Source organism: Lepidochelys kempii, chromosome 7 (assembly GCF_965140265.1).
Source record: "Lepidochelys kempii isolate rLepKem1 chromosome 7, rLepKem1.hap2, whole genome shotgun sequence".
NCBI classification, from domain to species: Eukaryota; Metazoa; Chordata; order Testudines; family Cheloniidae; genus Lepidochelys; species Lepidochelys kempii.
This window is the reverse complement of record NC_133262.1, coordinates 114,051,482-114,065,947: the sequence shown is the minus strand read 5'-3', so window position 1 is coordinate 114,065,947 and position 14,466 is coordinate 114,051,482. Positions and strand designations below refer to the sequence as shown.

The following is a 14,466-nucleotide window of genomic DNA, read 5'->3' as shown; positions in this document are numbered from 1 at the left end:
CTGAAGCTTTTCCTACCCTCCCTCTTCTCTGCCCCACGCCCCCTCCCCATAGACTAATCTGGCAGCGCACTAACAGGGGTCCACCTCTCACACTGGGAAGTGGTGGGTTTGAAGCTAACTCTAGGATTATCTTGGTCAGGGGATCACGTCAGCCAGCATCAGAGGGGAGGTAGTTAGTGCTTTGGGAAGCAGAGACTCGGACTATTAGTCTTTTGCTAATGCGTAGACGCAGTTTTTACAGAGGGTTCCTAGACTGAAGGAGGGTCCTTAGGAGCTGCAGCTGCCCTCAGGCTTTAACCCTATATTGTGTGGAGTCATTGGTTTGCAATATTTGCCACACCATGAGCCTCTTTCCCATGCCAGGACCCTAATCCCATTTAGCAAGGTTCTGCCTGCAGCCTCCTTTCATTTAGCAATATGGAAAGGAGAGGGCGGTTAACAACTCACTCACAACTGTTCATTTCCTCAACCCTTGGAGGTCAAGTCCTCAGGATCCATATGAAATGTTTTCCTCAAGCTCACGCGCTTTGGCAGAGCCAGGAATAGAATCCAGAAGTCCTGACTCTCACCTGAGATCACAATATCTGACCTCATACAGGCTACCACCACCACAGTATGTGCCTGTTGCCATTGCATCTGCTAGTATTGTCTGAAATGTACTTTATCTGTACAAATAATTGAACATTGATTTTGTATTGGGGACCATTCTTCTTTCTCGACATTTGTTTATTTTTATTGTAACAGGAATTTTAAGGGGCGATTTTTCAAGATCACCGGTCCCTCCCACAAACTTTCACATCCAACGAAATCCCAGCGGTTTGCAGCAGCTTAACAGAGCTCTCCGACATGCAAAAAGGCACGCTCAGTCGGGACACTGAGTTGGGCAGTTTCACTGTGCAGTTCTCCTTTCACTAATGTTTGCTTGCAGCCATTAATATACAAGACTATCTGGCAAGCAACCACCAGGTATTTCAATGAATGATTTAATCTGGCACAGAGACTGAAGTAATGTCTCCAAGTTCACACAGGACACCAGCTGGGCTTATCAGTAGTCAATATTTTTTTTCTTTTGTAATAACTCAATATTTTGTGTTTCAATATTTATTATTGACCATTTTGCTTTTCCACTCCAAGATTTTGGTGTTTCACGTATGTTGTTTGAAAGATCTGTGAGTTGGCAGCAGACTATTAGAGAAGGCTGGAGTAATTCTGGGGTTCAAGCCGAAAGGGGTTAGCCTAAATAATGTATCTGTAAACAGAGCTATATAAAGTGCACATTTTTAACAACGAGAGTAATTAACCATTGAAACAACTGACCAACGGGTGTGGAGGGGATTCTTATCACTTGAAATCCGTAAATCAAGACTGGATGTCTTTCCAAAAGAGATGCCCTAGCTCAACCAGAAATTACAATCTAGATGGCGAAAATAGGGAGTGAAATTCTGTGGCCTGTGTTATAGGGGAGGTCAGACGAGGGTCCCTTCGGGGCTTAAAATCTATGACTCTATAAACTATAGGTATGGCTGTGCAAACAAAGAGCCGGGTCCTCAGCTCCAGTAAATCAGTTCAGCTCCGTTGGTCTGGCTGTAATTTCCGTACGCTACTTACCAGCCCCAGTTAAATATTCCTATAGTTGAAGTCACTAGAATGAATTATTGGATAAACACAGGAAGACAAATGAAAGTGAGAGCTAGTGATGGGCTTTGTTATGCGTTACTGATTTCTCAATCCCAGATGCAGTGATGTTCCCTTGCTTAGCTCTTTTCTTTGTTTGTGTTTGTTTCTGAGTGAGGTAATATGGTTTGGCTTAATGGGCATTTTTATTAGCTGCATTTTGTTGTTGTTAGGAGGGGCCTTAACTTGAAACAACTCTAAAATGGAGCTGCAGCAGTTAATACGTACGTTGCTATATTTACAAGATGAGCTTGGCTATTTTAGTCCTAGAGATCAGATTAGTTTACTATGTAAATCGAACGGTAGGTGATGGCTGAAAAATGACTTGTTTAAAGCCTAGAGCGGAGTAGTCCACACACAGTGCGGAGGACACATCCTGGGCTAAGCTAAGGACTGCTTTGGATCTGGTGTGCTAAGGAGCTGAGTCTACTGAATTGGGTTTTTTATGTAAACGATACCATTTGCGGCCTGATCCTGCATGCTTGGTTCATGCCAAACTCTCCCTAGGACAGCTGGGGGTTTGTCCGAGTCATCTGTGCTACAAATACAGCAGTGTAAGGGTTCCAGAGCTGGTTACAAATGGGGTTGCGGTCGGTTGCATACACTGCACCTTACTGTGTTTTGGAACCTGGCTGCTGTGTTGGATTCAACCACGGCTTCTGTCTCCATCAGCTCCCTGTTGCAAACTCTCTGTTTGCCCCTCTTCTTTTACCCTCGCTTATCACGCCTCCTTTCTTTGCCCCTCTCCTCCAAGCCAAACCCAGGCTCCTTTCTGAGTGCTGGGAATGCTCGTTCCATGGCTTTACCAGGAAGCTCTATCCTCCCGTTGGGGGAGGTCTCTGTAAAACTGGCCCCCTTGAAAGGCGGAAATACCATTGTGATGAACAGGGGATAGGAACCATAATAGGCAGCACGTCTGGCTCCCTTAATGGTTTTATGCTGATCGCTCTTCACCCAGCAGGCTAGCGGTCGTGGCAGCTTTACATGGAGCAGGCGAGGCTGAGCCATAAGTTCGATAGGAGCTGCACATGCACCTCCAAAGAACAGAATCTGGCCCCAGGCCAGCACCTTTCAGAGGGTGTCGCTCAGTGGATCACCTGTGAAGCTATTAGACATACACGATTGCTCTCCTGGGGCTATTTAACTACTATATTATGTTGTTGTTAACTGCTTTCCTCATGGAGCCCATCGCCTTGGAGAGACTGAAAGCAGAAACTCCAGTTCTGCTGTGCGCAGAGCAGAGCCAGAAAGATTAACTGCAACTGCCAGTGTTCAGGGTTGTAGCTTCTAGGGTTCAGTGTTCAGGGTAATAGCAAAGAGAAGAAAACCCCCTTCATCCAAGTGCCTTGGCCCCATGTTTTACTAGTCACACAGATGTACCAAAAGAGAGACTGATTATTTCACAGGGTGGCTGTCTAAAGGACAATGGTCTAACCCACTCATGGAGATTAAAGCTAGTTCTGCAACAGCAGCAATGCTAGTCTATACCTTATGCTGGAAGAAATAAAGGAGAACTTCCACTTTGGCTCTGCTCAGCCGCCCGTCGATCATCCTTTGGCTTCCGCACCTGAGGCAAGCAGCGACGGAAGCGCAATTGCCGGACTGACATTGGAAGCAGGAAGAGGCACTAACCCTTCTCCCTTATTTATGGCTGGCCTGGTTGCCGCTTTGGTGTTACTTCTTCTGTAAAAGTGTCCATGGGTTCTGTTCTGGAAAGAATGGGCTACAGCAGTCTCTCGGCTACCATCCAAAGCCACAGTTTGTATTTTACACTGGGGAAACATCTGGGGAGCTGGTTCCACTTCCAGCCAAATTCTGCTCTGAAAATATTCTCTGTCATCTTGCACTCCCTGCATGGTTTGTGGTGGTAGAGAGACTATGCTATTATCCCTTGCCCTGCTTCGCTGTAATATTTACAACACTCTGGCATTTTCTGCTGTATATTTTGTCTAACAGATGCACAGGTTAAATTCTGCTTCACTTTCACTGTCTTTTGGCAGCTTGCCTTTAACACAGAGTTGGCTCTTCTTCCTTTAGCTTTTGTACAGTGTACGACTTGAGTAATTGCAATGTGCTTTCTTAAAAGTATAAAGGTATTTACAATATGTTCCTCATACTATGTTGCATACAGAGAAGATTTGTATAGATCTAATGAACCCTTAGGCTTGATTATGCACCTATGTTGTACGATTGTAACCATGCTATATAGATATACTTTTGTTTTAATACACTGCTAATATGAGCATTTCTGAAGCACATAAATTTTACTGGGATAAGGCTGAGTGTGGGGAAGAGGCCTGGTAAAACCAGGGATTTTTTCCCCCATGAATTTGCTTCATTTAAAATATGGATGGGCAAACTGGTCTGGATAAAACCACAGACTTTAAGCTCCTTGGTGCAGAAACCATTTTTTGTTGTGGTTGTAGATACAGTGTCTAGTGGAATAGAGCTCGGATCTCTGATTGGGGCCCCTAGGTGCTGCCACAGTACAGAGAATGGTGATATGCAAGATGGAGGGTGTTTAACTGAGTTTTTCAAAGGAGCTGTAAGGAGTTAGGCGCCCACGCATGCGGGGGCCCAGTTAAGGTGGCACAGATAATCTGAATTCTGGCATTTCGTAACTTTTGAGTGCTTGGCTTTTGGTTCCTTACATTTTTTTTTTTGGTGTCATCGTTTTAGTGTGTAATATGGATAGAATACAGCATAAAACTAACAGCCCTGGAGAAGTATGAAAACGGCGTGTTCCATGCCTCGTCAGCTTTCTCGGCTGGTGGAAGATGACATTCCTAGGCAGCTAAGAAGGCGACACGTCGGGAAAGTGCTGGGAAAATCAGGCTGATCATAGAGATAAAGGCAGTGAGGCCTAGTGGATAGAGGACTGGACTAGGACTTGGGAGACGTGGGTTCTATTCCTGGCTTTGCCACGGGCCAGCTGAATGACCTCGGGCCAGTATCCTTCCCCTCTCCATGCCTCTTTAAAATGGGGACAACGAGGTAGACCTCCTTTGTAAAGTGTTTTGAGATCTACTGATGGAAAATGCTCTATAAGAGCTAGGTATTGCTATCTGTAGTGAACCATGACTCATTGGGTCAAATTCATCCCAGCTCTAAGGCCAATGAAACCCCCAGTTGGCTTATTTTATTGGTTCCCCCCACTCCAGAAGAGCTGTGTGATAATGGGAAAACCACAGAAATATAGAAATACCTTAGGGTCTGGTTCTAGGAGGGGCTGAGCACCCACTATTCCAAGTGACGTCAATGGGAGCTGCAGTGCTCAGCTCAGCTGAAAATCAGGCCTGTCCTGTCTATGAATCCGCAGTGAAGCAAGTAGAATTTGACAGAATGGACAGAAAATTGTAATTCAGACAAGGACTTCCCTCTGCAATATCTTAACCATGGTGGGCTAAATATGCCTTCAGTTGCACGTCCCATTGACTTTGTTTGCCTGTTGTAAAGGAAGGAGGAATTTGGCTCATAGTATGACGTGCATTAAAAAGGGACTGAACTGTTGTGATCATTTTCATATACCGAATCCCAGATACATTAGGCCACAGACACAGCTGCATACGAGGCCAGGCCCTGTAAACATTTACTACCTGGCATTGTGCTTTGAAGTCAAGGAGACTCGTGATGTCTCACCTGGCCATGTTTGCAGAATCAGACTTGAAGGTCCCTGCAGTCTGTTGCACTTGTAGAGGACAGTATATCAATCAGTATATGTATGAATGGATGTGGCTGGCCAATGGGAGCAGGTGGACCTGTTGGCTTTTTGACCTGCTGTAGAAAGGCAAAAGAGAAACCCAGGTGGTCATGGTGCAGTTAAAGGAACCAATGTTCTACCAAATGAACAGCCATAAATAAAACTGTCTCACTGTGTAGATCCTGATATGACACAGGTGTGAATAACGAGCACCAGAGAAAGCACTTGTGGGGTCTGGGCTAAAAAAAGTTACTTTGTTTGTTTAGGGGGAAAATAAAACCAACTTGCAGCTTGAAAGGTGTCAGTGCATCGGGGTTGCCTTTTAACTTCCTGGTCTCTCTATCTCAGTTCGAAAAACAAAAATGGTCTTGCACAATGCACAGACCCATAATCTGGCAATTTTTAGTTAAAAAGCGGAGGTGGCTTGGCACTTACACATGGTCCTTCTTTAAATTCACTCCTGGAGCCTAGTTTGAAGTTAAACAGAAATCCTTAATAAGAAAGTACTTGATGGGAAGTTCAGACCCTAAAAGTTGGAAGATTGTTCGGACCTTGCACAGTTACCAAGCAGCAGGAGGAGAGGTGATTTAGCAAAATGGGTGGTAGAGTAAGATCTGTTGGGGTGAAAACAAAAGCTTTTTCTAGAGAGGAAAATGCCAAATTTTCACTGGGAGTAATTGGGCGTTTGGGAGCTAACTAATGGGAAACAGGAATGATTCTCTCCCCGTAGCAAGTTGGATGATCCCTTCAGATGGCCGTATGTTGACTTCAGTGGGAAAGCCTGGTCTCATGTCATAAAGTGGAATGTGAGTGCCATACATTTCACCCTCTTCAGCTTTATTTTCCCTGACTCTCCTTTTAAAACAAGTAACATCTTGCCCTTCTGTAACTACTGAATCTGAGATAGTGTTTTTACTTTTAGTGCTAGGCGCGTCTGTCTTTAACATTCCCACTGCTTCCTCAGAAGACCTAAAAAAAATCTGTTTTCTTGTCTTTTTCTTTGGTTTGCTGGTTGCTTTCCTGTCAGAAGGTGTCTGGCCTTTGCAGTGAGATAGGTGTGTTGTTGTGACCTGTAACTGGCATGAGAAGTTCAAAGACCTCGTTGAGATGAGTTGTTAACCTATAAAAGTCACAAATACTGGGCCAGTTCCTGCTGATTCCTTAATCAGACTTCACTGGGAATTTTTGCTTGTGTGAAGACAGGAGGCTTTGTCCCGTACAACATAGGTAGCTTGTTTAAACTAAGCCTAAACAATATGCATGATGAAAGTGGAGTAATTTGGTTCTTGTCCCAAACAATGTCCATAAATATTTTAGGCAAGATCTTCTAAAACGGGATCTTGGAGTTAGACTCCTAAGATCCATATATAGGCATCTGAGTAAGTGGACGGATTTTCAAAAGTGCTGAGGAGACAGCTGCTCTGATTTGTTTACGTCAGACTGCGAGATACCTCAGCAGTCAATGAAGGATTGTCCAGTGCCTTCAAAGCAAGAAGAAGGGATGGTAAAAGAAATCTGTTAAGAAAAACCCTGGCGTTATAGCAATGGATGTTCTTCCAGAACAAGTCCCGTTCGTGCTTCTGTCATATTATACAGCCGTATCCAGCCCCATTGACTTCGGTGGATATTGGATCAGTGTCTCGATGTCCAAAAGATACAGAGATGTTTGACAAACAGATATATAAACACTATATGTGCACGCTGTTTCAAGCGCTTCAGGGCCAGGACTATCTTTTACTATGTATTGGTACAGCATCAGAGGCCTGTTAGCTGTCTTTAGGCACCACTGTAATAATGATCCTGTATTAAATTCTATGTATTAAACTCGGCAGTGGCCAGCCTCTGCACTTCTTGAATTCTGTGGAAACTTTACCACAGACTTTAATGGGAGCTGAGTCACACCAGCACTGAGCACTTTTGAAAATCCTACATGTAGTTTCTGTCGAACGCTATTAAATTCCCAGAGAACTTTTCCATGAGGAGCAGGGCTAACAAGTTTTGTATTTTATCAATGTGTTTGTAAGTCATTTTCACAGAAAATGAGACTTTTGTACTAGATGCCTAGATCTATTGATGTTCACTGTTGTTTCCTTGATGGACAGCTGGCACAGGAATGCTGAGTTGTGTATATGTTAAAACTCCAGTAGATGCCAGTAAATAACCAAGTGATTAGTGATAGAGAGAGATGTATATTTAGACGTTAACTCGATAAACATTGCCGTGAGCGAAGTAAATCAGCTGTTCTCTGCAAATCTGATGCAAGTTAGGACTCCTGAAGAGGCCGGCCTGTGGGCCCAATCCTGCAAACACTTACTCAACTGCGTCGTGCTTACGGGAGGGCTCCTGTTGGCCTCATTGGAACTAGCTCTCCTGAGGAAGCACCATGCTGCTCATGTGAGGAGCGCCTTGAAGGATCCTGCCCTGTGACTGGATTCTTGGCTGCATTCTTTGTTACCAGAATGATTCATGATGTGTCGTTTGTCTCTTAGTGTCGTTTTTACCAGGGATGATTAATTGGACATTTAACACCAGGCGGAGGAGCAATGGTTTGTAAAAGATAAGAATCGCTTAGGAAAGCAACTGTTCCTCCCATTTACATTCCATAAATGATGTATGGACAGAAACTATTCCTTCTCTTTGAGCTATCGCTGTCGATAGTCCACTGGATGGTAATGGGCTTGTTAATTAATTTGTATTGATATGTGCCTTTCTGCTGCGACTCTCTCAAAGCACTTTGCAACCATGACCTAATGTGCTTGACAGAGAAGCAATATACATTTCCATTTTATGTACTTAGAGCCTGCCTATGCACACTAATTGCCCGGCTTTAACTATGAAGTGGTACAATCCCCCTAAAGTGACAAGCTAGACTGGTATATGCACAATTTCCTTGTGTACACCTTTGGGAATAAGTTATACCAGAAGTTTAGAGGAATAAACTATGCTGCTATAAGCCACTGTTATACCAGGCTCACTGCATCTACGCTAGGAGTTTTACTGGTATAAAACTTTACATCAGTTAAAAAAACAAACACAAAACACCCACCACCCCTAATGGAAATAATTTAAAACAGTACAAAAACTATGGGTAGAGCAGCTCTGAAAGGGTGTGTTGATTTGGTTTCTCAGGGCATGTGGTAACTCTACCAAGAAACCCAGCACAATTGGGGTGAAGCAGAGATGGATGACCTGGGCCTTACCATGTAGTTCGTGTTGTTGCTGTGATACCAAGCTGACTGTTTCAGGGAGGGGATTTTATATTCACAAAGTGGCGACTCCTTTCTCAGACACACGCAACAGGCAGCTTACTTAAGAGGATGGGTTTTTTTCCTTCATTTTGGAGTGCAGTGAAGGCTGGGCTAAGACATACATTTATGACCGATTTTATTTTCCCTCTCTTCCCAAGTGAACCTGTTCCTGTTAGTGTCATTAAGAGCTTGTAGCACAAACAGCATGTCACAAGGCTACTACCTAGTGGACAAAAGGGATGTTAGTTATGTTTTTCCCCTTCTGGGTTTGTGTAAGGCTGTAACACCAGTTACACTTGTGATCAGCTGGGGAGACGGACTGGTCCTGGCTTGTTCCTTTTAAAAAAAAAACAACCACCACCTGCTGTTTAAAAAAGCAGCCCCCTAATTTAACATATTCAACCTTTATTTAAAAAAAAAATCTTTAAAGCGTCACGGGATGGGTCACAGTTATGCCCAAGAAAACAGCATTGAATTAGGAAGACCATGGCAATGACAGAGGCATTCACTGTTTAACGTTTTGTCGTAGGTAAACAGCATGGGTCAGGACTCACCCAGTTGGTGGATGTGGAAAGTGCTCGATGCTCTCAATCCCCTGATAAGAGTCAGTATTAGATGTAATTCCTAGGAATAGATACACCAGGAGGACCACTCTGCAGCAACAGGGCATGGAGGATCAGGCAGCTGTTCTTCCAGCTCTGTCTACAAGTAAGAGGGTTTCCTCCACCATGTCAGGAGAAGGGTGTGGGGTGGACAGGGCAGGATGCAATGACATGCTAAAGTGAAGCTTTCATGTTATAGCAAAGGGGGGCGGGGGGTGACATGGTAAGGCTCTCATGGGACAGGAAATGCATGGTGGGTAGAAAATGAAAGTTTGGTGGGGCCAATACCCCACCTGTGTTGAGGGGAGAGAAACCTGGATTTTTGTGAGACCCTCCACCACAGTTGTGTCTTTGTCTACGTTACATTTCTGAACGTAACAGAGACCAGTGCTAGGGATTTAGAGGTTTGTGAATGCACTCCTTGTTCTCCAAGGCCTGGAGTCAGCAACGCTTGTGTTTAGGGGCAGACTTTCAAAGGCAAACCTGGCATTTGATGCTGAAGTAACTGCCCTGTCTTGCCTTGCAGAATCTCCCGACAGGCTTTGCCGAGGCAGGGCCCTAATGCGTTCTTCCCGAGATGGTCAGGGGAAAGTACTGAAGGAAAGCAGCTAAACACCACTGTACGGCTAGTGAAGAGATGAGGCTTTTTTAAAAAATAAAAAACAACAATGGGAGGAGGGCTGGGTATAAATTGTGGAGCTGGCCTTCATTGGTTCCCTTTGCATTTAATCTCCCCCTCTGGCATAGAGAGTCAGTTTCAAGGTGACTTGTGAGTGTTAATTCTTTGAAGCTGCATAAGAACCTTGTTAAATAGCTGGATCCAATGAGTCTAATAGAGCAGAACCCCTTTTACCTGATCTAACTGGGAGTGGGGCCAGATTGGCTAATCAAAAAGCCAGAGAATAGGAAAGTGTGATGCTGCGCTTCCACCTAGTGGCCCCTGGCGGGATTGCCTGCTTCTGGCCCTGGTGGTTCAATTAATGCTGAAGGCTAAATAGTGGAGTGAGTCAGCCTTGTAGTTCCTTGTCCAACCCTTGTGAGTTAATTGCACCACAGAGGAGCTGCTGACCATGCAAAGTGTTAAAGGCTGAGATCACACTTGGTCTTGGAGAAACACCAGGGCTGAGGAAATCTGTCAGCATCCCCTCTTAGAGCTCCTTGCCTGCTGGGCTGGTGAGTGTGCAGAAGGCCATGCTGTGGTATCGGCTGCAGGGTCTGCCCCCAGGGCTGGAGCATCCCTAGGGACTCCAGTCCTGTGGTGCTGAGAGCTGCCGTGGCAGGAACTGTCCTTTGGTACGGCAGCCTGCAGAACCAGGGGCTCCAAAAAAGCTAATCCAACCTAGCTGGATAGTGAAGGAGCCTGCCGGTTCCACAGGCTAGGAAGGGGGGGGGGGGCCCTTCCCCAGGACCCCAGCACTGTTGGTGAGCTGATTATTTCATCTCCCCTCCTGTTTAAATGTCTAACTTTAGAAGAGCAAAATCAATGAGCAACAATTACTATTGGAAAGTGTGGGTGGGTGGGACTCAGTCTTTGCCAACCAGGCTTCCAACTCCAGGGTCCATTTTTCAGTTGTAAAAATTCTTTAACACCGGACAGGGTTTTATAGAAACTTCTGCTGACTCCTCAAATACAGCTAGACTCACAGTTACAGCAATGCGGTGTAGAGTCCAATGGCAGCTATGGAAGCCAGAAGAATCAGGCCTCTGTTCTGGCTGTTACCTCATCTCAGGTAGGTGGCCAATTTTGGTTGGCCTTAATCCTGGAGGTTTCATCACATGACAATCTTTTATTCTTGAGGCCTCCAGGGCAAGCCTGGAGGGTTGGCGATGCTGCAGCTAAGCCTGTCCCATGAGTAGGGCATTAGTGTAGGGGGGTCTCTCTCACAGGACACGTCTGTATGTGCTGTAGAATATTGGGGCTGTAATATGTGTGTACTACACACACAGAAGAACCACTTGCTTTCAGTCAGACCTGCAACCTCTTTCTCTACAAAGATGGGCCAGGGCAGCACTATTCCAAGTTAGGCCCAGATGGGAAAACCAGTAATGAGGGAAATGTATGTGTGGTTGGGCGGGGTGTTATTTCCCTTCGTCCCCTATGGGTCAGCCCTGCAATTTGGCTCTGGCTCCAACAACCCAAAGCTACATAATTTGAAGGGCGGGGAGGTTGCATGCTACTCCCTCATTTTGTAACAAACATTGCTATTAGACCCTCACAGGTAACCTCCAACACTATCCTGTTGTTCTCAGGTGAGGCTCTGGCTCTCTGACAACCCTCACTATTTTCATAAAGCAAGATAAATTCAATCTCCTAGCAACAGCTTTGGGGCATATCCCTTTGAACTAGGCTCCCACGCTCCAAAACCTGCCCCTTTACTTACAGACAGACAGACAATTAAGCAGGGATCATCCTTGTATTCTGGCACATGAAAGGCTGGGGAAATGATTCTGAGCAGTTGAGGTGGCTACATGGTTCGTATCACTGACAGTTACTCCAGGACTTGACTTGTACTTGGATAAGGGGTACTCTTAGCTCCCCCTCGCTTCCTTCTAATGCACCTTGACTTCCTATGCCTGGCTAATGCTGCTTCCCCATTCCATAGTGCAGGTTTCACTTCTCAGCAGAACGGGTTTTTCCCTACTTCTGCGTGGCCACCTTCTGAGCCACACTGGCTGGGAGTGACGATTGAGTATAGAAAGCACAGGCCTGTAAAGACAAGCACCACATCCCCCTCTCACTCTGCTACAAGGGGAGATATCACTAATAAAGAAACATTAATAATGCAATGATAGAACTTCAAAGTAGACATATGCAAACCAGCCCTCTGTACAGTAACAGTCTTGTTTACATCAATCAGGGTAGGAGGCTGATTCCAAGACTTGCCATTTGTGATATTCTCAGCTGTGCCATGGGAATGGGCAGGATGGTTTTTGATGATCACAGATTGTCCCACGTCTTTTTACTGAGCAAGTGGCCCAGGGTGGTGATAGAGGACAGGATGGCTTGCCGCTCTAGCCTGGCCCTTCGCCTACAAATGACTGAATCCTCTGGTCCAGGTATAGGCAATTCCAGTCTTTTTAGTTCATCCTTGAAAATGTAGTCATCCTAACTGGTTCCTTTTTTCTCCCATTCCTGCCAAAAAAACAACACCACAAACCTCTGTGAAGACAATTCTGTCCCACGTGCTCCAGAAAGGAATCCAATAGCATTAGTCTTTGCGTAAGTGAATTTGTATCCTATAATCATTCATTCCTCCACCTACAGTTTCAAGCTCACTCAGCCAGTATTCTGAGGGGTTAAGATATTTCAGTGGTACCACTCACAGGCATGAACATTGGGCCCTGTTTAGGGCTCTCAAGTTGGGCACCCAAAAAAAAAAAAATCACAAGTCACTTCTGAAAGCATAGGCCATCATAAATACAACCTAGTGTTCGTATGTTTGCAGTGTTGGGTGCAGGATACTAGCGAGACAAGGTAGATGAGGTAATATCTTTTACTGGACCAACTTCTGTTGATGAGAGACACACGCTTTCAAACTACACCAACCTGAAGAAGAACTCTGTAGCTTGAAAGCTTGTCTCTGTCACCAAGAGAAGTTAGTCCAGTAAAAGGTATTACCCTACCCACCTAGTGTCTCAATTGTTTGTATGGCCCTCTGCTTAACAGAGGCCACCCAGTAGCACACCCACCCTTTTACAAAAGTGCCCAGAGGCTGAGAGGGGTTAAGTTGCTGTCTGAAGGTCACGCAGTGAGTGGAGCTGGGAAACTGCTCCTGTCTTGTGTCCTACACATACAGCATGATCTGTCTTCACCTTTCCTCACTGTGCTTCAAAGATTAGGCAAGTTTCTGAAGAAGGGCGTGTTTGATTTTTAATGCTTGGGTTGTTACATTGTGCTGCCTTTAGCATGTCCAGTACTGCTCAGCTCAGTGTGGTTGTGTAAAGACAGAGAGCGCTCTAAGAGCCATAGCCAGGAAGTTAAATTGCAGTTAGAAGATGAAGATGCCTGTCCAGATGCAGACCCCCGCCAAGGCAAAACCATTACCAAGGCTAATCACCTCTGAGCAACAGACCAAGGCACAGAAGAATGGTTCTCATTCCTGCCCGTCACAGGTCAATCGCAGTCTGCAGCCACTTTCCAGTGCTGAGAAGGCAAGACTGGAAGCAAAGGATTTTGAAAGAGGAGAATGGAACCGAATGATGCACAGAGTTCAATGACAGCTGAGTATACGCATCTGTTCCAAGGGGATTCGTTTTGCTCCCCACCTTAAACTGGGCCTTACCTTTGCTTTCTGTAGAACCGTCCCTTTTCCTGTAACCATGATGGATAAAGGCCTGTTTTTTAACGCTGTTGCTGAGTTGACCGGGGAGTTCTCTGTGCCACTTGCTGGACTGGCCATTTTTACCTGTATTTACAATAAAAGTAAGTGTTGTGACCATGATGATTTTGTGTTACTAAACTTGTCCTGGCATTAGTCACCTGCCAGAAAATAGCTAACCACTCTGCTTAACTCTAAGAGCCGATCCATGCTGAGGCATCAACCTAGCAATGAGGCTGAATTGTAGGGGTGCAATTGCAACGGCACGAACATGAGTATCACATCATCAAGGGGCAAACTGGGGATTACACTGTGGCTTTTTGTGGCTCAGTTCTTCAAGGGTGAGCCCCAATAGGTCTTTTTGGTCCGTAATTTCTATATTTATCAACCAAGTACACTGCAGGCCACCACGCTGTTTGGCTTCAGTCATCAATACGGACAAAGGTCACAAGAAGGGATGGACACAAGGTTCAAAGTTCGGATCTAATGAGCTTAGGTAGTTACTGGCCATCATTAGTGTAGTATCTCAGCACGCCTCAGGCTCTTTAATGCATCTTTTCTCCCAATACCACTGCGAGGCAGGGCAGTGCTATTATCACCAATTTGCAGATGGGGAACTGAGGCACAGACACACTCAGACCCAGAGCCTCAAAAAGTATTTAGGCACCTAGCTCCCCTTTGAAATCAGTGGGTTAGTCAAGGGGTACCTAAATACCTTTGTGGGTCTGGGTCTAAGTGAGTTGCCTACAGTCACGCACACAGAGGCAACGCAACAGTGTGTGGGGGGCACAATTTAAAGTTTCGGCCATCCCCTGAACAGCTTGTGTCACACTCCCTCCCTCACCCCTCCCTTCCAGAAAGCAATGTTCCCTCCCTGCAGCACCCAGCTGTCGCACCTGCCTCTCCCTGGGGGGGGGGGGGGG

General features: G+C 45.5%; 2 protein-coding genes across 8 annotated transcripts in view; one reads left to right on the top strand and one right to left on the bottom strand.

Moving 5' to 3' along the window:
* The window catches only part of VWA2 (von Willebrand factor A domain containing 2), an 80,594-nt gene extending 66,928 nt beyond the window's left edge, over window positions 1-13,666 (top strand). For all 4 annotated transcript variants that reach the window (XM_073354301.1, XM_073354299.1, XM_073354300.1 and 1 more), the window contains one exon: window positions 745-13,666. In XM_073354301.1, coding sequence (XP_073210402.1) covers window positions 745-878 — 134 coding nt within the window. In that variant the 3' untranslated portion in view covers window positions 879-13,666. The remainder of the gene's footprint in view (window positions 1-744) is intronic.
* The window catches only part of AFAP1L2 (actin filament associated protein 1 like 2), a 121,256-nt gene continuing 115,794 nt past the window's right edge, over window positions 9,005-14,466 (bottom strand). For all 4 annotated transcript variants that reach the window (XM_073354295.1, XM_073354296.1, XM_073354297.1 and 1 more), the window contains 2 exons: window positions 13,508-13,630; window positions 9,005-12,357 (listed from right to left, as the gene is read on the bottom strand). In XM_073354295.1, the coding sequence (XP_073210396.1) occupies window positions 12,331-12,357; window positions 13,508-13,630 (150 nt within the window). In that variant the 3' untranslated portion in view covers window positions 9,005-12,330. The remainder of the gene's footprint in view (window positions 12,358-13,507; window positions 13,631-14,466) is intronic.